Below are 21,558 nucleotides of genomic sequence, written 5' to 3'. Positions count from 1 at the left end.
GTGGTATATACATTAATAATTTGATTCGGACGAACGCTATAAGAGAAACGGTTTAGTCGGTTTCTACCTCTCTTCCCCTGATTTCTGTGTTCACGGTGAGGGTGCAGAGGTAGGGGCGGTGACGCGTTATTAAAACTCATAATAACAGAATCCCAGAAAAGGGAGAAGGGGCTGAGGGAATTCTTCAGACCGCGCTGGCCCCCTCCTCGGAATTCAGTAGCTGGGATGGGAGGGGGGGGAGGGTCTCTTACCTGGGGCTGAAGGAGCAGGAGGGGCAGCAGCAGGGTGACGGGGAGCAGCTCCTTCCTTCTCATTGTCTGCATCCTGCCGTCGCGCTCTTTGTCCCCCTAAGCCGTGCCGGGCTCCCTCCGGTAGCGGTCGCCGAGCGACTCCCAGCAGGCGTCCAGGCGTGCACAGAGCCGGGAGCAGCTCCCAGCTCAGGCTGACATCATGAGAGCCTGGGTGGGGCCAGCGAGCGGAGGCTGATCCCAGCCCCAACTCCTCACCAACTTTCCCTGCAGCCGCTGGCAGGGCTGGGGCGGGGGGGCAGAGCCAGAGCGTTTCCTGCTGATGCGGATCCTGCCCCTGATGCCGGAGGGACCAGGATTCAGCACAGGCGGGGGCAGAAAGGAGAGGAAGGGTGGAGGGCCAAGAGAGGAATGGGAAAACCAGCGCAGCCTGAGCTTCCTCGCAGCAGTGCCAGGAGGGAGCCCGGCAGGGTGAATTTCCTCTCAGTACTGCCAGCCAGGACCCCACCAGGTTGAGCTTCCTCCTAGCAGTGCCAGCCAGGACCCCAGCAGGTGAAATTTCCTCTCAGTACTGCCAGCCAGGACCCCAGCAGGTGAGCTTCCTCCTAGCAGTGCCAGCCAGGACCCCGGCAGGTGAGCTTCCTCCTAGCAGTGCCAGCCAGGACCCCGGCAGGTGAGCTTCCTCTCAGTAGTGTCAGCCAGGACCCCAGCATGTGAGCTTCCTCCTAGTAGTGCCAGCCAGGACCCCGGCAGGTGAGCTTCCTCCTAGCAGTGCCAGCCAGGACCCCGGCAGGTGAGCTTCCTCTCAGTAGTGTCAGCCAGGACCCCAGCATGTGAGCTTCCTCCTAGCAGTGCCAGCCAGGACCCCGGCAGGTGAGCTTCCTCTCAGTAGTGTCAGCCAGGACCCCAGCATGTGAGCTTCCTCCTAGCAGTGCCAGCCAGGACCCCGGCAGGTGAGCTTCCTCTCAGTAGTGTCAGCCAGGACCCCAGCATGTGAGCTTCCTCCTAGTAGTGCCAGCCAGGACCCGGGCAGGGTGAATTTCCTCTCAGTACTGCCAGCCAGGACCCCACCAGGTTGAGCTTCCTCCTAGCAGTGCCAGCCAGGACCCCAGCAGGTGAACTTCCTTTGAGCAGTGCCAGCCAGGACCCCAGCAGGGTGAGCTTCCTTCCAGCAGTGCCAGCAAGACCCCAAGAGGGTGAATTTCCTCCCAGAAATGCTTGCCAGGCCCTAACAGGTTGAGCTTTCTCCTAGCAGCGTCCGTCAGTACCTCAACAGGGCGAGCGAGCTTCTCCACACCAGTACCAGTCAGGACCCCAGCAAGGTGGGCTTATTCCCAGTAGTGCCAGTGAAGACCCCAGCCGGATGAACTTCCTTCTTGCAGTGCCAGTCAGGACCCCAGCAGGTGAGTTGCTTCCCAGCAGTGCCCTGATGGTGCCAGCTGTGATTGCAGCAGTGTGAGCATCCTCTCAGCAGAGCCCTATTCTTTCTCAGTTTTACTTTAAAAAAAAAAAAAAATAGCAGGACTGAGATTAAAGACGTGTATTTTTATGTTGGGTTTTTTTTTTTTGTGATGGGAAGACGGTGCACTGTTAATCCCCTGCCCTCCAGTGTACGCACTGAGGGGCCGATACAGTGCAGAGTTTACAGTATTAACCAAGGAGAATCTGGAAGAAGCCAGAGAGTGCTAAGACTGCAGCCACTTTTCTAAGTCCTGGTCTCCACTCGTTTCCGCTCACTCTTCCAGACCGGCTGGGGAGAGGGACCATTGTCTTGACAGCTGTGCAAGTGTCTCCCCCTGCTGCTCATGGGTGGAATAACCACCTGTAACTTGCACGCGCATTCAAAATAAATTACGGTATTAAAACAAATGAAAACAATCTTAGGGAAAATGGTAGCAGGGCTCTCCCATAATTACAAGTAAACTAAGCAGAGATCTTCCGACTTACAGAGAAACTCTTTGGGGCTCTCTCGGGGTTCAGTGGGGGGATCTCCCATATCCCAGAGAAACGCACCAGAAAAATCCTGTATCCTCGGGAAACTCATCTGGGATTTCCCATATCCCAGAGGAAAGTAACAGGGAACGGAAGGAACCAAACCAAATGAAGGGGGGGGGGGGGGGGGGGGTAAGAAATACCATATTGGGCATTCCCATGTCTTCAGAACTGAAAACCCAGACAGCTCCTGCAGATGGTTGTTGGGGTGATCCTGTGTCCCAGGGCAGGACTGGGTTCAAGCCCTGCTGAAAGACTATATTTTGCTATATATATATATAAGCCAGGCCTGGTTTTGCCCCCCCACTGCATCTCCGGACTTGCAGTCTCTCTTTTCTTTTTCTTTACAGAAATTGTAACCAAAAGTCTGTAGCTGCTGGCAGTAAAACCAGAACTGTCTCAGCCTGTCGCCGATGACCCGCAGCTGGTTAACAACCTGCTTCTCGGGAATTTTGGCACTGAAAGTAGGAGCCAAAGACAGTATGTGGAAGCGGGAACCGAGCCAGAAGAGCACAGGGTGGGAGCAGCTCCTTGTGTGGATACATCCAGGGATCTGCCCCACAAAACAGCTGTAGGGCTGTCTTTTTGTGCATCTATTTTCAGCCTGGATCGTGGCCCTTGGTCCCTCTGGCAAAGAAAGCTCTTAATATTAATAATTGCCTTTTTGCTTGGGGTTGTCTTACATCAAAACGGGACCTCTCTAATGCTAAGGGGTGCAGTCCCTCTGCAAAAGGCCTCCAACACACCGGGCAAGGGGGCAGAAGCATCCCTATAGCGTTCTGGTAGCTGTAGTCTTGCTAATCTTAACCAAGAACTACAAATCCAATAGGTCTTTGGAAGGAGAGTTTAAAATTGACAGAAATGATCCAGATGTGAATGGAGCTATCCCATAAGTCGACAGCTGAAGCCTGCTGAATAGGAAGATCTCAATGGCAAGCAAACTGATCCCTGTTACCACACCAAAACCTGGGATTAGATTTTACATAACTTGTTTTAGTTCGAGATGAAGCTCAGTCTCCAATCCAGAGTATTTTAAGCAGCTCCCGGTCCTCCCCCTGCGCTGCAATTCCAGATTTGCTGAGCGATGTCTCATAGGAAACCCATAGGAACAGGCGTCTTCACAATTACTGACCTCGGCATCCCTTCCCACTAGCGCCGGCGTCCCTATTATCCGGCATCGCACATCTGGATCTCAAGTGACCGATTGCACAGGTCAGCGAACGCTGGAAAGGGCAGAAGTGGCCCCGCTCCCTCCTCTCTGCCGCCGGGACCTGTTTGTTTAATCGAACCAAACACAAAAAGCCCTCTCCTCTTCCCTCCCTTCCTCTGATAACAAAATCCTTTGTACTCTGCCAGCCAGCCCGGGAGGCCCGGCATCAGCACAACTGCAGCAGAAAGCCTCAGCAAGTAAATCCAAGGTCACAACTTTCTCAGGAGAGCCACAGATGAGGGACTCCTTCTGCCGCAGCCCTGCCAGCGGCTTCCTGGAGACACCCACCAGCCATGCAAAAGGAAACGGGTACTGGCTGCCACCAAAGGCTAGAAGGGGGATTCTTTTTTTTTTTTAAAAATTTCTCACAGCTCAGAGGCTCTGGCTAACAACTAAATAACTTAGACACATTGATCTAAGTCAGCTTTCTCCTACAACGCTAAACTACTTCTGCCAGATCCCCAACTGATAGCAACGGGACGACTTTAACACGATAACAGGCAACACATTTCTTCTGCATGACTGTGTACTGGCACAGTACAACAAAACAGATTACTATTTCACATTAGCGAAAAATCTCCCTTATCTACATTTCCTTTTATATCTTTTTTTTTTTTTTTTTTTAAATAAAAAATTAGGTAAACAATGGTCAGAGAAATCAATTGCCACCCGACTATAATCAAGAGCACACTGTATATGACAGAAAGTGATTTTCAATAACTAATATATGGGGGCAATTTTCAAAAAGATGTAGGCAGCATAGGTGCAAAATCCAGTTTGCAGCAGTTCTCAAAAAGAAAATAGGTGCATACATTCCCCTTTAAACTGCACACAGATAAAGTACCCCCAGCCATTTGCACCTGCTTTTTCTGCATTATTGTTGCCCCTAGCCTAACCCCACCCTGGGAATATGCAGGTATTATAAGTATGCGCTGTGACACCACATAGCAACTTTCACCCACATACAAGATAAGCTATTTTCAATCTTTCACATGGGTAAATAACCATTTCCATGGGTAAATGACTTTTGAAAATTTCTCTCCTTAAATGTTACAAAAAATATTGTCACCGATTGTGCTTTTTTTTTTAAGCTTTAAATGAATCAAAGGTATAAAACCAAATGCTAGCCCCATCCACCCTGCTGTTTTGGGAATTATTCCAAAAGAGCTTTAATTCATGTTTAAAAAAAAAGATCTTGCCAAAAATAGTCTTTCCCCTTCTTTGTCTTAGAGCTAGAAGCTGCTGCACAGGATCCAGGTAGAGAAGTTGCCCCATTATTTAGAATGAAGAGCCATTGCTGTGAAACATGAGGGAACTGCAGTGGCTGTTTAGAATGACAGCACCCACTCTGGGAAGAGCAGCAGATGTAGTGATAGCAAGCACAGCCCACTCTCATAACCATCCCCATGTGTAGAGGAGCTGCATTGGATGTTTATAACAGTACATGGTGCAAGCAGAGAAAGAGTGGTGGTGGCTGCAGTGGCAGGGAGCATAGCCCATACTGCCATGTTCAAAATCCACAGCATAGTAGATAACAGATAAAGAGAATTGGGCCACCCAGGCTGCTCAATTGTTTCCTTCTACACTGCTTTAGTTAAATGCCAGAGTTCCCCAGGTCTTTTCACCTAACATAAAAACCCTGTTCTTACTACAGCTCTATCTATGGCTCAAGCATACTTACATTCTGTCAAAACACTGGTTTCCACCTCCTCTGGAGGGCCTAGAAACTGGAGGAAGTGTGGGATCTTGTGAAACCTAGGAGACTAAGGTCTGAATGGCAGATGAAATGTAATGTACATAAGGAAAAATAATCCCCACTACAAGTATAGAGAGCTGGGTTCCATATTAGGTATCATCACACAGGAAAAAGGACCTAGGAATGTTTATGGACAATACATTGAAACGCTCAGCTCAAGTGGGCAGCAGCAGTAAAAAAAAAAAAAGCAAATAGAATGTTAGGAATGATCTGAAGAGGAATTGAGAATAAGACAGAAAATATCATGCTATCTTTGTATTGATCCATGGTGCGAATGCACCTCGAATAGTGTGCAGAAATGGTTTCACCATCTTAAAAATAAAGATACAAACTAGAAAAAGTAGAGAGAAAGGGGATGGAATAGCAACCCTATGAGGAGAGGCTACATAGGATCTTTGGCTTGGAAAATGACGTGGCCAAAAGAGGTCATGAAAGAAGTTATAAAATCATGAGTGGGATGGAACGGGTAAACAAAGAATGGTTATTTACCCTTTCAAATAATACTAAAACAAGGTGATACTCTATGAAACGAAACCTCAGATTTAAAATAAATTGTAGAAAGTACTTTTTCTTGCAGTGCACAAGCTGTGAAATCTGTTGCCAGAGGATGTGGTCAAGGCAAATAGCATAATAGGCTTTGAAAGATTTGAACAAGCTCCTGGAGGAAAAGTACAGAAAACATTAAGCAGGTAGACTAAAGAAAGCTATTGTTAGCCCTAGGTGAGTGTAACCAGAAAATAGATCTACTTTTTGGGATCTGCCGTGTTCTTGTGACCTGGACTGGCCACTGTCAAGAGATAGGATAGTGGACTTTATGGACCTTAGTCTGACCCAGCACGATATATCTTATCTTCTGCCAGTAGCTTATTCTAGGTACCTCACACAAAAGAACCACCAAAACAATGCACACCTTTTTTCCCTAAAAGAGACCTTCATATGTGACAGCTTAAAATGGCACCGTATGACGTGATGGAGCTCAAAATTATAATCATGGGTCTCTCTCAAATACAGCATTCACAATGTTTATATAGTTTTCCTTGCATTTAAAACCATTGATGAAAATATTTTACTTCCCTGATTCATAATTTTGCTATTGCAGCACTATCCAACACAGGTCTCACCTTTCGTACAACTTCTTCACAGATGTTTAATGGTAAGTTGGTGTGCATCCAGTGAAGACATTCTACAGAACTGTGTCAGATATTACTAAGTTGGACAGTGCTGCAATAACAAACTTATGAATCAGATAAGTAAAATCAAGGATTTTAAATGCAAGGAAAACTATATAAAACAAAAGCATTGTGAAGAATGTGTTTGAGAGAAACCCGTAAGTTTAAGCTCATTCACATCACTCGCTGCCATTTTAAGCTCGCATATATGAAGGTCTCGATATTTCAGAAAAATATAGTGTGCATTGTTTTGGTGGTTCTTCTTTTGTGATCAATATATATAAAATCAACACGTGGTTTTGTGTGTGGTTTATTCTAGGTTCCTACCATCCTCAGTAACCAGATATTTTCTGTTTCCTCTGACCCCTCCTCTCTTAAACTGCATTTCAGGAGCCTATGTCCCAGAGTTTCTTTTTCTCTGAAATCTGCTCAATATTTGAAAGTTTCTATTATATGCCCCTCACTTCCATCAGTTAGTACATTTTGAGCATTTTAAGCCTTTGTAGATTTTGGGCAGCAGCAGATTTAAGAGAGAATGGGCAATGCCGGAGTCTCTTGGCTCTGTTCATGGCTCACTTGGAATGTTCATGAGGACCTCAAACCCCAGATGTCCATTTCAGAATGTGCACATGAATCAGTGCAGATAACAGACCAGACTTGGGGCAATTACTTTATTTTAACATTTTTAATTACAGACAGTAAAACAGCTAAGAAGGTATGCCTGTGTGTGCACAGAGGAAGTCAGGAGAATTCAACATCACCAGACTTCTAATCCATAGTGATTTCTTCCTTCTTTCATAGTGAGCACACAAGAAAAAGCAATTTGTGTACTGAAGAAAATGGATGTGTCTGTTTGGCGCCCAAAGATCCTGTCTGCGCATATGAAATGGGAACCTGTAACAACCTGAGCGGGAGTAGACTGAGGCTAAGCCATAGGGAATGCGCTTTGTTGCACTGGCTTCTATACAGTCCCCACCTCACAGCCACCCTGCTGGACTGCCACTACAGGTACAGTGGTGCCCCGTTCTCTGTGCACTGACTTGGCAGTTTCCAGACTGGAGGGGGCTGGGGCTGCCGTGTTGCTTTTATGGCATCTTAGAAAGGGGCTATGAAAAGCTCCTTTTCATTTATTTGCAGGGCAGGCGAGGCCGGTGGTCATTGTCTGGTATAAGGCCACCTTCAACTACCCTGCAGCTAGTGGAGATGAAACATCTGGAGGATGAGATTTAACAGAAGGTAAGTGACGGGAGGTATTGGGGGAAGCCAGCTCCACCAAACTACAACCATCACCAACCCTGAACCAAGCTGTAGCCACACCAGGCACATATAATGAAGTAGGCTCAAGGACCGGAGCTATTTGGTGACAGCCTGGTATGACGACATCGTAACAGGCAAGAAACATGAGCTACTCCAGCTTTACAGTGAGCAGAACTCCAATCCTCAGGTTAGAGAAACACTTTCTATAGAGAGAAGCCTTAGTACAAAATTATGGCTCCTAGGCCCTAGCTTGCAGGAAGTTAACACACCTGCTCCTGGTTCTGTGGATTCTACCCATGCCATGAAAAGCTCTGTGAGAAATTAGGAGCCTCCCCCATAGGGAGAGAAAGAATGATAAAGAGGGTGTTTGTAAGCACCCACATGCACACCTTTCCCTGCAAAGCATCTCTTCCCAAGAATGCTGCAGGTCATCGTACAGTATTAAAAAATTATAATATCAATAAAGCTATCCCTGCCTTGCTGTGAGACTGTCTGACAGTAACGCTAGCACACTGGGGTCACGCAGGGTTAACTCGGCCTCCTCTCTCCGGGAGCCACTGGCCACCTGCTGTGGTGGATGCCTCTTCTGCCCCATAGCAGCAGGGTTGAAGCAAGAGGGAAGGCTGAGACATCAGCTTGGTTTCCATGTCCTGGGTGAATTGATGACTTCTTAGTGGCAGTTACATCATTCCCAGCTGCAAGAGCGTGTTTGCATATGCCATCGGTTTCACGTTTGGGTGAGGCTACAGGGAGAAAGAGCAGTATTAGTGTATGAAATTTCTGTCTCTGTCCCCTACGCTGAGCTCTCACCAGTACTACAACCCCATGGGTCCCAACATTCACTGCCTCAGAGCTGAGTCCTCCCCCCATTCTACAGTCTCCTGGGTCCTATGCTCACCATTTTATATCAATGGTAAGAGGAAAGAAGTGGGTAGGGAAGTCAGTGAGTTACTCACCACTGCTGTGAACTGGTGAAATGTGGGCTGCAGGTCCAAGCCCCTGAGATGGATATAGGCCCCTTTATTTCCCATTTGATCGCTGAAAACAAAATGCATAATCTATTACAAATCACTGTGGGATCCTACCTCCAGTCTGAACTATTCCAAGCCATCTAACCCCATCTGAAGGACTGCAGAGACGAAGAGGAGCAGGGCACAGCCTCTCAAACAGAGGTCTGACTCAGCAGAGCAGGTGAAGAAAATCAAGAGGGGCTTGAAAACACTGTAAAAATGAGCTGGAGTTTGGAAAATGAACTTCAATTGCAAAATAAATAAATAAATAAATTCAAATCATGCATTTGACAGGTAAAAATCCATTAACCATAGTGGTGCCCAAACCTGTCCTAAGACACCCCCCCTCCACAGTCAGCTGTAGTTTTCAGGATATTATTATGCTTAATTTATGTCCATACTTGTTCTACACTTACAGTTTAATACATCTAACCGACAATGCCTAGGGACATGCTCTCCTACATGCCAAATAATTGCAAATACTCTACCTCATTTCTCTACTCTTTCTGGTAATGACCTCTTGTGATCCTGTGCTGACTGTAAATCAAGAATCAACTGCAATTGTAATTAACTTTGTTTGTAATCTGCCTTGTGATTTTTTTTTTAATAAAAGGTGGAAAATCAAATGTTTATTAATAAATAAAAATCCAGAGTGAATGTGCATGAGAAGCTTGTATAAAAATGGAGATGATGCATGCAAATCTCCCTCATCTGTATTTATTGCAGATATCCTGGCTAGGGGTCGCCCTGGAACAGGTTAGGGAACCACCGATTTAGAACAGAGGTAGGCAAACTGTAGCCCGCACGTGAAGACTATCCCCAGGATGCTTTTCTTCCGCCCTGCAAGGACTATGTGGTTTGGCCCACGGTGTAGTTCCTCTGCTTTTCTGCCCCTCCTTCCTGTCAGCCTCATGATCAGCTGTTCTGTGAACTTTAAAAAAAATATATTATATTGCTGCAAACCCAGAAGATGGCTGCAGCTGAAAAAAAAAATAAGATCAGCTGTTTGTAAGAATAGCTGATCATGGAACCAGCCGGAAGATGGGTGTGGGGACAGTCACTCAGGGGACTCAAGAATGCCAACCTTGGAGCTCCTCGGTTGCTGTGGAAACCATCAGCAAAGGGAGGAGAGGAAGGCTCGACCCTGCTCTTCCAGCCACTGTAAGTGATGGCAGCTACAAGTGTGTGCAACTACAGCCCTTTCCGTGCCTCATGATTGTTCTTCTTGCATTTTCTGAAGATGTGTGGTAATCTAAACAGCGCAATCCACACCAGGAAAAAAAAAATGTGGCTCCAATCTGCCCCCCGCCCCCCCCCCATGATCAGATTATGGAAAGGTGGTGAAAGTTGATTTTTGGGGTTTGGCTCTTGCCCCTGTTGTAAATGCACTGAGCCTTTGATCAGCATGGGAAGGTGTTGGATTATGACCCAGATGAGCCTTAATTTACTGCATATGAGAAGGGCAGGTAGGGTGGTTTTAATTAGAGGTCTGCCCCCCCCCTCCCAGGAAGAATAGGCTGTTGAAAAAGTGGCTGTTATCAGACACCAATCCGCCTGGATGCATGTCCCTCCCTCAGTGCTCAGAAGATGTCCCCATCAGCCCATGGTACAGGCAAGAGCCACTAATGTGGTACTATGTAGAAAAGTTTGCCCACCTCTGATTCAGAACTGGAACAGATAGTCTGAGGCTTAATCATCTCCGATAACCTCTCAACTGCATAAGTAGAGGTATTAGCAGCAGGAAAAAGGAGGGAACGTTACCATTCTATAAGTCACTAGCGAGACTTCATTGTGAGTACTATGCACAGTTTTGGAGAATATATTTTTGTAGGGACACATAATGGAAGCAGGTCAGAAAAGGGATATAAGAATTATTCAAGGCCTGGAACAGAAAACCTAGAATTAAAGGCTTAAGACACTCAAAATGTCCTCACTAGGGGAATTAAGGGGTTATGACAAACATTCAAATATGGGACAAGCATCAAAGTACAGGAAGGTGAAACTTTCCATATAGAAGGAAATGAAAAAGGAACATGATAAGAAGTTGCAAGGAAGGTTCAGATAAAATATGAGAAAAATAATTGCTTACTAGTAACAAATGTTCTCAGAAGACAAGATGAATCACCACTCACAGAAGATTGGTAAATTGGATTGGACCAACTTTCGCAGAAGGCTCTTGAAAAGAGCTTGAAGCAGGAAACTGTCATGGTGAACGCCCTGAGGCAGCAGACCTAACCTCCAGGCACAGCTATTTTGGGGGTTGGAGAACAGTCTCCAGAATACCTTCTACTCTTGGAGCCATGCAGAGAAGATTAAGTTTCAATTCACTGGACTCCCTGCACCATTCTTCTCAAGCTATGTTTGTGCACTCAGAGTCAATACTTAGCAAAGCCTGGGAAAACAAGCTCTCTCTCATCACTTGGGACTCTCCTTTGGAACTGGAGTTAATGCTCTTTTTTCACTTTAATCTTTATTAATGGAGAAATTACTTATCTGATAATTTCATTTTACAGTGTAGTGAGATGGACTTAGGACCAATGGGTTATGCTCCCCTGCCAACATATGGAGACGGAGTCAGGTTTCAAAGCTGATGTCACCCTAGATACACCTCTGCAGTGGCCTCAGCCCTTCAGTATTCTCTTCAAAAGCCATTGTAGACATAATATTGAAAAAACATGGATTAAAAACAGATAACCGTAACTGTACTCAACCAAACACTGAACTCCAGTAAGATTATAGACACCCTGATCTAGGGACTGGATGATGGCTTACCAGTAATCTCTTGGAATCAATATCCGTGGGCGAACCCTTGGCACCGTTCTCGGGCAGCCATGGGCAGGATGCTCAGTCCATCTGTCTACACTAAGAAAAACGAAATTATCAGGTAAGTAATTTCTCCATGTTGTAGCCAGATGGACTCAGGACCAATGGGATGTACCAAAGCTACTCCTGATCAGGGAGGGAGGCTGCCCGCAGTCCAGTTAATACCACCCTTGTAAAAGCTGCATCTTCTCGGGCCTGTATGTCCAGGTGATGGAACCTGGAGAAGTTGTGCAAGGAAGATCACGTCGCTGCTCGGCAGATGTTGACGGGAGACAGCAGTCTAGCTTCTGCCCATGAGACTGCCTGAGCCCTAGTGGAATGAGCTTTAACCTGAAAAGGTAACGGCTTTCCTGCCTCCACATAGGCTCCCGTGACCACCTCCTTAATCCAGCGAGCTATGGTGGCCCGCAAAGCTGGTTTGCCCTGTTTTCTTCCACTGAGAAGCTCAAACATGTGGTCCGCCTTTTGGACTGGTTCTGAAGCTTCCAGAAACTGTACCAAAAGCCTACTGATATTCAAATGATGGAGGAAGCAGTATTTTTCTGCATATCTATGGATGGTAATGAAATGGACTGATTCAAATGAAAGTCTGAGACTACAGTGGGTAAGAAGAATGGAATGATATGAAGTTATAAAGCTCCTGGAGTCATCCGGAGGAATGGGTCCGGACACGACAATGCCTGTAGTTCAGAGATGCGACATGCTGAGCACATAGCCACCAGGAACACCATTTTCAAGGCTAATAAAACGTAAGGAAAGACTGCGCAGCGGCTGAAAGGAGGACCCTGCTAAAACCTCCAATACTAGATTAAGATTTCACAAGGGAACCAGCTACCGTTGGGGTGGCTGGAGTTGCTTCACCCCTTTCAGAAAACGGGCCACGACCAGTTGAGCGACAGGCGGGTTCTGTGCACCTCGCCCCTGAAACAGGAGAGCACCACTACCTGAACTTTCAAGGAGTTAAGGGTCAAACCTTTATTCAAGGCAACCTGCAAAAATTCCAGAATTAGTGGGATTTTGACCACCTAAGGGGAAACACCATGTTCCTCACCAGGCCTCAAATACTCTCCAGACTCACACATATGCTAGGAACAGAGAACGTCCTTGCGTGGAATAAGGTGGCAATTACTTCCGCCGTATATTCTCGCTTCATCAAGCGAGTCCTCAAGGGCCAGACCATAAGACAGAACTGAGTAGATCTTCATGAAGGACTGGTGGGAGGCACAGGGAGGGTCTCCACATGTCCACATACCATGGATGCCTGGGCCAATCTGGAGCTATTAGTAGGACTAATCCTGTGTGGTGCTTGATTCTGTGAATGTCCCTGTCCAGCTTTGGCAGACAACACCCACTTTCCTGGATCCAGACTCTCCCTGCTTAGAAAGTCTGCTCTGACTGTCTTTTCCTGCCATGTGGGAGGATGAGATCATCTGTAGATGTATTTCTGCCCATTCCATAAGAAGGTCTATCTCCTGTGACACTTGCTGGCTTTTGGTTCTACCCTGGCGGTTGATGTAGGCTACCGTCATTGCGTTGTCCGACATTATGCAGACCGCTTGACCCTGGAGTATGCAACTGAATTGTAGAGACAGCAATCTGACTGCCTGGGCTTCCAGATGGTTTGTGTTCCACAGGGCCTCTTCCTTGGTCCAACGTCCCTGGGCAAATACAAGGGACAGCTCACGACTGTCATGAGGACCAGCCAGTTCGGAGAGGACAGGGGGACACCCCTGCCCAGATGAGCACCCTGCAGCCACCACTGAAGTTAAGTGCATACTTCCATCAGTAAGCAGAGGCAAATCAAAATCCTGAGACTGCAGGTTCCAATGTGACAGCAGGGATCGTTGAAGTAGTCGCAGGTGTGCTCTCACCCACGGCACTACTTCCAGGGTTGCCACCATCAAATCAAGAACTTGAAGATAGCTCCACACCGTTGGACGTATTGTGCTCCTCAACCAACGCACTTAGGACATCAATTTCCTTATTTGCGAAGTCAGAAGGAAGACCTTGGCCTGCTTGGTGTCGAATTGGACTCCCAGATATTCCAAGGACTTGGAGGGTTTGAGACTGCTTTTGACCAGGTTTACGACCCAACCAAATTTCTGAAGTAAGGAGGTCACCCAGAGACTCTCTTCCACGGACTTTGCCCAGATCAACCAGCTGTCCAAGTACGGGTGCACCAGGATTCCCTCTTTTCTCAACACTACCGCTATGAACAATGTCCAAACACGTTTAAAAAAAAGACTAAAGATGTTTAAAAAAAGACTAAAGACTTTTCTGTTCTGCCAAGCTTTCCCATAACATCACGGACCCTCCACAGCTTCTCAGACTGCCCTCACCCAGGGCCTTCCCCCAAGTATACATCCCATATATTAATAAATCGATAGTTTCACCTTTCCCTCTTCCCCCCTTCAGCCATCCCTCCCCTACCTGCAGGCTTGATACACCACAAGTCCTGCTACTACTACTTTTTATTTCTCTGGTTCTTCCAAGTTATGTTCACCCAAGTTGTTCGCTTCCCTGTTCAATGTAAGACAATTGTTATCATTGTTTGTGTGCTTGTTGGAATGTAACCCGAACTGATAAGTAACCCTGTTACTTGAACTTCGGTATATAAAAGCTATAAATAAATAAATAAATAAATAATAAATATGACTACCATAATCTTGGAAAATGTTCCAGGTGTGGTGACCAGGCCAAAGGGCAGTGCCCGAAACTGATAATGGGGACCCAGTATTGCAAAGCGTAGAACTGATGTTCTTGATGGATTGGAATATGTAGATAGGCCTCGGATAGGTCCAGGGAGGTTAAGAACTCTCTCGATTGATGGCCATTATCAGAGAGCGTAGGTTTTCCATGCAGAAATGAATCACTCGTAGATGTCGGTTGACACTCTTGAGGTCCAGGATAGGGCGAAAGGAACCTTCCTTCTTGGGTATGACAAAATAGATGGAATAACGTCCCGTATTTTCCTGGGGTGCAGGTACTGGGATTATAGCCCTCATCCTGAGAAGATTTAACAGGGTAGTCTCCACTGCCTGCTTCTTGAGCTGGGAGTGGCAAGGAGATATCATGAATTTGTCTTGAGGAATGCTGCAAAATTCCAGCGCATATCCTTCTTGTATGACCTCCAGTACTCATTTGTCCGAAGTGATCTCGACCCACCATTGGTAGAAGAGGGACAGTCGACCCTCTATCTCCTTGTTCCAAGGGTGGGTCAACAAAATTCATTGGGGGGTTCGGGATGAACCTGAACCCAAGCCTTCCCCTTTCTTGGGCCCTCTACTCTGAAAGGACTGAGACCTTCCCAAGGACAGAGACCTCTGAAATGTCAAGTTCCAGTAGGAGTGAAAGCGCTGGGAGCCCTTGGATAGACCTTTCATAGGAGAGGGGTGCTGTAACTGCTTTCTCTTAACTTCTGATACTGGAGATTCACCTCATTTACTGGCCAGTTTTTCCAATTCATTTCCAAAGAGCAGTGATCCTTTAAAGGGCACATCTGTGAGATTTGCCTTGGAGGCTATGTCTGATGACCAGTTCCACAGCCATAGCTGTCTTCTGGCCACCACCACTACTGAGGCCACAGCTCTGGCAGAGATACAGACTAGGTCTGAGTCCACATCAGCTAAGGCGGCAGCGGTGGGTTCCATAACTGCTCTGGAATCCGCCCAGAGTCATCCACCTCCCGAGAAAGGAGCAGGCACGAACAAGCTACCACCACACAACAAGAAGCAATTTGTAAGGTCACTGCGAATCCAAAGGCCTGTTTAAGGATGGACTCCATTCATCTATCACACGCATCCTTTAAGGCCGCGCCTCCCTCCACTGGGATAGTTGTTCGCTTAGAGACGGCACAGACCAATGCATCCACTCTAGGGAAACGCAATCGTTCTCTTGCTGCCGGATCCAGTTGGTATAGAACTTCTAACGCTCATCCACCTTTAAAACTTGCTTCTGGGGCGTCCCATGCCAGGTCAATGAATTCCTGGATGGCTTCCAGTACTTGAAAGTAGCAAGAAGCTTTCTGTAGGGAAATCAGAATGAGATTCTTCTTTGGTTCCATCATAGCGTCTGCCCCAGAACTCCCAAGATCTTCATGATTTGGGAAACCAGGGCCGGCAATTTGTCTCTATGGAAAAACTAACATGGTCCGAAACTGTTCTAAACCAGGAGGAATCTCTCTATCTTCCAAGGAATCCATATCCTCCTCTTTGCCTGCGCCATCTGGATCTTTGCTAGGGACACCCTTGGTGAGGCGAGGCATGCATCGAGGTCTGCCGATAGGACTGGGAGAGAGAGGGTTTACTGGCTGAGATTCAGTCTGGACGGGGCAAACGAGGTAGCAGACTGCGCCTGTACAAAGGTTTGAAGGCCTTGAAAAAATTCCACCCAAGAGAAGACAGCCAGGTCCATGCCTAGCCCAGGAGGTACTGGGTTAGGTGCTGTTGAATTTCACTCTCCCATGGATGGCCCAGTCCCGGGGGTACTCAGATCCAGGGTACTTCCAGTTAAGGCTGTGGCTTATCCATCCTCTGAATGGGAGAAGCCAGGCTTCCTCACAGTGCTGACAAAAGCAAGAATCCAGGTCAGACTGTGCAGCCCTAATATGACAAGCAGCGTAGAGAGAAAGGCGCTTATGTTTCTTTGCTGTCAAAGCCATTGGCAATAGTAACTGCATGTTCAGTTGGCTTGTGCTTAAAATTTTATGTGCTCACATTTTGGGCACCTACTCGGCCACGCACACACACAGCCCGTGTGCCCAGCTTTACTTGAATTCTGCAACTAGTAAGTTGTGCACGTATGTATACATGAGACGGTATGCGCATGGCACGTGCGTAGAGCCAAGCACTGCACGTGCCAACGCTCTATGGAGGGTAATACAGCACGCACAAAGACGCGCACAAGATGGCGCCCCTGCAGCCATCCACGCAGTATGCCGACCAAGCCTAAAGCGGGGTCTAGCCTACCAGGAAGGCTGCTCAACCCGCTTAGAAGCCCACTTCACCTTAACCCAACGGGAACGTCAGTACGGCAAGCCGAGCAAGGAGACTGGAGGAAGTCTTACCAAAATCCCTCCAAACATTTCTGAATCAGGAAGTAAATCCTCTTTTTTTCTGTTTAACAGCTGAGTATGGAGATGGCCTCCAGCTGCAGGGGAGAGGGCTTTGGCCATCACTGCTGCGCTCAGCTTCCTGCATCTGCTGCCTTTCAGCTGCTTAAGCAGTCAAGTCCACGCCAGGAACCAGCTACTGAACCAAGGCACACCTCTAAGGGATCTCGGAAATCACCTCAGGAATTCTCAACTGGGAGAGGGACCTTTAGGTATCACCGCAGAAGAGCGAGGCTCAATTTTCTCTCCAATTTAAAAGTATAATTTCTTGTTCCAAAATGTACAGCGATCCCCAAAGAGAAAGAACATCCACATCTGCTAGAGACTGAGAAATACTGAGGTCACTGTAGGGGTGTATATAGGGTGACATCAGCTTTGAAACCTGACTCAGTCTCCATCTGCTGGCAGGGGAGCATAACCCATTGGTCGCGAGTCCATCTGGCTACACGATAGGAAATTTAAAATATTGCAATTGAGATAACGATGCAGAAAAGACAAGCTGTGAAGAAATTACAATTATAAATTAAATAAATAAATAATAGGACATGGCACATCTATAGTCCACGTGGATGCTTTCTTTTGACACTTCTCGCCACCAGAGATTATTTAGATCCAGTCTTCAACTTACAAGACTAGTCCAAAACTTATCTTGCATTATTTTACTCCAAGACTGCAGAATTAATGCTACAAAGAGTTGAGTCATATTTCCTTCCTAAATATCTTAAGCAGACTTGATTGTCTGTGTTTGCACTTGGGCCAAAACTTTAAATTGCTGGCCTTTTCTGACATGGTGTGAAAATTAATTGATGCAAAATCAAAAGAAGAAAAAAGTTTTTTTTGTTTTGTTTTTTTTATTCAGAACAGGAAAAAAAAAAACCCGGATAGCGCCCATTCGAAACAGAGGCACTCGCAACGCCCTCTTGACCTGCTTGAAGTCCAAGATCGGCCGGAAGGAGCCCTCCTTTTTGGGTACTACGAAATAAATGGAGTAGCGACCGGTCCGGTGTTTGGCTCCGGGAACCGAAACAATGGCTCCTAGAGCCTTCAACCGAGACAATGTTTGGAGAACAACCTGTTGCTTCTGCTGGGGCCCACAGGGCGATTCCAGGAAGAGATCCCGCAGGGGTCGAGCAAAATCCAAAGCGTAACTGCGATTTATATCATCTAGAACCCAGTGGGTCTGAGGTAATCTTGACCCATTCCTCTTGAAATCGTGAGAGTCTACTCCCGATCCTTGGAACTGAGGAATGGGCTAGCGCCCCTTCATTGGGGAGATTTATTGTTGTGGGCGAAGGTATGGGAGGCTCCAGCACACTGAGGCAGTCTGCCCCGAAAGGAATACGCCCATGATTACGCTCTGGTAGCCGACTGCCTAGGATTACAAGAAGAGGAACCCCTACCTGACCGGAAATGGCGCTGTCCCCGAAGATGGCCCCTATAGGTACTGGGTGAGCAGGCTGACCTGGGTTTGTCTTCCGGTAGCTTGTAAACCTTGTTGTCCCCCAAGGTCTTTATGAGTTGCTCGAGCTCGTCTCCAAATAACAATTTACCCCTAAAAGGAAAGGAACCCAACTGAGACTTGGAAGAGGCATCTGTCGACCAGTTACGGAGCCATAGAAGTCACCTGGCAGACATCACCGAAGACATAGTGTGTGCCAAAGTACGAAGGAGATCATACAAGGCATCAGTCGTATAGGCTACCGCTGATTCCATTCAGTTTGCCTGCTAGACTTCCCCCCGGAGGAAGATCCTGGGCCGTGAGCATCTGTTGAACTCAACGGTGAGTAGCCCTTTGCATAAGGCTGCTATATACTGCAGTCCGCACCCCTAAGGCGGACACTTCAAAAATCCGCTTAAGCAACACTTCCAGCTTCCTATCCTGGAAGTCCTTGAGTGCTGTCCCTCCTGTCACAGGGATAGTAGTATGCTTGGCTATGGCCGTGAACGCCGAATCTACCTTAGGAATCTTAAGCAGGTTGAGCGATTCATTAGGAAGCGGGTAAAGTTTTTCCATGGCCCTGATAACTCTCAAGGAGGCCTCAGGGGTCTCCTCATTCACGGGTCACGAGCTGGAAAAGCTTCGGATGGAAAGGAAAAGTTTGGGGTGGAGCCCGAAGCCCTGCCAAAACCGAATTCCCTGGAGAAGTATCCGGCACCTCTTGTGGGATGGGGATCTCCAGTTCCTGAAGTACAAGGGAGATTAAAGGATCCAGTTCCTCTCTGCGGAACAAACGGAGAACCTGCAGATCATCCCCCTCCACCGGGATGGCATTTTGTACCTCATCACCCACATCATGGGTGGAGGGATCCTGAATCTCCGAATCTGCCATAATAAGAGGGCCAGACAGTCCATCCCCCGGATCAGGCCGAGCAGTGCGAGGTTCAGGCCTCCCCTGGTCCGTGGAAGCCCTAAAAAGTTTAGCCTGGGTAGGAGACTGGGATTCCCAATCAGTCTCAGCTTCCATGTATGCCTTATGTAAAAGCAATACGAATTGTGAAGAAAACGGATGCTGTCGCTTTAAGGCCCCCCCCCCCCCCCCCCGGAGGCAGGGGCGGAAGAAGATTAGAGACCGTGTGGTCGTTGTGGGCCGAGGGCCGGCGGAGATAGAGGAGGGAGATCCTCTCCCTCCTCAGACAAATCAGAGTCTCCGTCTGCTGGAGGCAAGATGGCCGCCGCTCCTGCGCTGATCAGGAGCGAGCCAGGCCTCTGCCTCCCAGCTGACTGCCGACCGCGCAGACACCGTATGCCCCCCCCCCCCGTGCCGAATCTGAGCGCCGCAAAGGCCCCTCGCCCCCAGGAGTACACCGGGAACAGAGGCCTTCGCGGGAGAGCCGGGTCCCCAGCTCCCCACAAGCGGCACACACTTTCCCAAGCGGCAACGATGAGCGCGCGAAGCAGCCGGGTGAAGTCTCCACCCCCTCCAGCACCCGGAAGAATCTGGGCAGGCGACAGCTGAGTAAGGAATTGGCCGCGTATAAAATAAACTTTTTTTTTTTTTTTTAAACTCAGCCTTCAGTGGACAGCCAGGCTAAGTAAGGCAGCAAAGCAGAGGAATTCTGGCGTCTCTGATCTGTCGTAAGAGGGGGAGAGTGACTGGCCCACCGGTAAGTTTTCCCCCTCACCTCACTGGGCTAGTGAATCAAGTCTCCGGGAAAATGGCTGTAGGGCAATGCCCTGCCTTGCCTGCCTGTAGTTAGCTGCTCTCTTCACTGCCAAGGGTCATAGAGATATATTTTTTTTTTTTTTTGTAGTAACTAAACTAACCACAAACAACCTTTGATTTAGTCAAAGGTTGTTTGTTTGTGAGAAAGCAAACCTGTCGGGAACAAATCCCAGGAAATTTAGACAGAACCAGGACCGCAGACTATGCCTCTCAATCTGCTGGAATCAGAGAAATACTGAGGGATCGCAGGTGGCACACCAGGGTATATGGGAGGTGCCTTTTCAGTTTCTCTCTGACTCCATCTGCTGGAAGGGAGGCATAACCCAGCAATCTGGACTGATCCTGGTACGTACAGAGAATAGCCGCTGTTACAACTCTAATATCAACAGTACTACTTAATTAAGCTTCCAAGGTGGCTGGGGTAACCTGTACTGGGTGGCAATGGTTATAATCTTTTCAAGCATAAAGCAGCATGATGTTTTGGTCAACAGCCTTACTAATTTTGGAACCTGTTTAGGTTACAAAGCTTGATGGCAAGACCAGGAGGGGGCACAAATGGTAGATTAAGGAAGATGCAGGAGGAAATTGTCAAGTCAAAAAATAAAAATTTAATTCTTGCTTAAAGTGTTTTGAAATCTCATCCTGCCTTATTGCTCTCACCCATGGAGCAACGAGGAATGGCAATAAATCACACTGTGCTGACTCTGCTGCACATTGCTTTCTTCCTGGGTCTGTGGGCTTCCCTTGAGAGAGGGCTTCCCTCTCTCAAGGGAAGCCCTCAGCGCTGTGTGGCTTCTTTCAGAGATGCCAGACCAAGGCTGGAAGAAACCCGGGCACCTACTGCCCAGGCCAGATGGACAAGCCATGCCACCAATGTCAGGGGTGTGACCTGTGCCAAATACCACATATTTGTGTTATTTTTATTTTATAGCATGTTAATGTTTTCAGTGTATTTTTATGAATGTATTTATGGAAGCTGCTCAGATCATAGGAGGGTGCAGTCTATACATTTTTAAACTAAATAAGATGTCAGGAGTGAGGACCAGGCCCAGAAGGCACTGCTAATGAGGCCTGGACCGAGAAGGTACTGTTTGTCAGGGCTCAGTCAGAGAATTGCTGACACACTCGCACTCAAAGCTGCTCTGGGTTGCTATGACCCTATACTAGTGTGCGGGGGGGGGGAGAGTGGAAACAAAAAGAAGAGATAAGGATGGTGACTGGAAGATGACAAATATGGAAAGTGTGTAAAGAAAAGTAAAAATAAAGTAGCAGCAATCCTCTCACCCCTCCCAACCCCCCCCCCCCCCCAAAGCAAGATAAATTAAAAAACAATTTTCTGGCTCCTAACCTTTTTTGGTTGCCTCCTTATAGCAGCAGCAGCAGCAACAGAAGGGATGCTCATTGACTCCCTTAATACCTCCCCTGTTACATAAACCTATATAGACAGCTCCTCTTTTATCCTACATGCCTGAGGTAAAGGTGGTTTTCATTTATACCGGCAAACAAAGGAGAGTCAAAAAGAACCCCAACATTTATACCATATGTGATTTGAGTCAAAGGCTTCTCCCTTTACCTGGGCCACAAACTCTTATGTGCCTGCTTGCCTGGCCCCTCCCATCTGCCTAAGGGAAATACCCACCAGTAGTTTGGAGCTGAGAAGACCGTGACACATTTCCCATCGTGCGTGACCTCATATCCCTCTGGCTTCACTTCGTGGCTGCGGATAATGTAATCTAGGTGGTTTTGTTCTAGGAAGGATTTGGTGACATCAGGGCCGAACTGACAGCTGACACCCCGCTTGCTGACTGAGCGCCCATTC

General features: G+C 47.5%; 2 protein-coding genes across 3 annotated transcripts in view; both read right to left on the bottom strand.

Moving 5' to 3' along the window:
• Window positions 1–949, bottom strand: part of LOC115073224 (protein jagged-2-like) — a 54,951-nt gene extending 54,002 nt beyond the window's left edge. The window contains exon 1 of the mRNA XM_029571492.1: window positions 252–949. Coding sequence (XP_029427352.1) covers window positions 252–323 — 72 coding nt within the window. The 5' untranslated portion in view covers window positions 324–949. The remainder of the gene's footprint in view (window positions 1–251) is intronic.
• Window positions 950–7,032: 6,083 nt separating this feature from the next.
• Window positions 7,033–21,558, bottom strand: part of LOC115100705 (serine/threonine-protein phosphatase 5) — a 62,826-nt gene continuing 48,300 nt past the window's right edge. Inside the window, exons 11-13 of one of the 2 annotated variants that reach the window (XM_029619432.1) lie at window positions 21,379–21,557; window positions 8,589–8,670; window positions 7,033–8,375 (exon numbers count right to left, since the gene is read on the bottom strand). In XM_029619432.1, coding sequence (XP_029475292.1) covers window positions 8,313–8,375; window positions 8,589–8,670; window positions 21,379–21,557 — 324 coding nt within the window. In that variant the 3' untranslated portion in view covers window positions 7,033–8,312. Of the gene's footprint in view, window positions 8,376–8,588; window positions 8,671–8,697; window positions 8,854–21,378; window position 21,558 lie in introns of those variants that run through there. The other variant, XM_029619433.1, reaches the window with a different exon arrangement.

The sequence above is a fragment of the Rhinatrema bivittatum genome, chromosome 11 (genome assembly GCF_901001135.1).
Source record: "Rhinatrema bivittatum chromosome 11, aRhiBiv1.1, whole genome shotgun sequence".
Taxonomy (NCBI): Eukaryota; Metazoa; Chordata; class Amphibia; order Gymnophiona; family Rhinatrematidae; genus Rhinatrema; species Rhinatrema bivittatum.
Note: the sequence above shows the minus strand (reverse complement) of the source record. Positions and strands in the feature narration are given on the sequence as shown.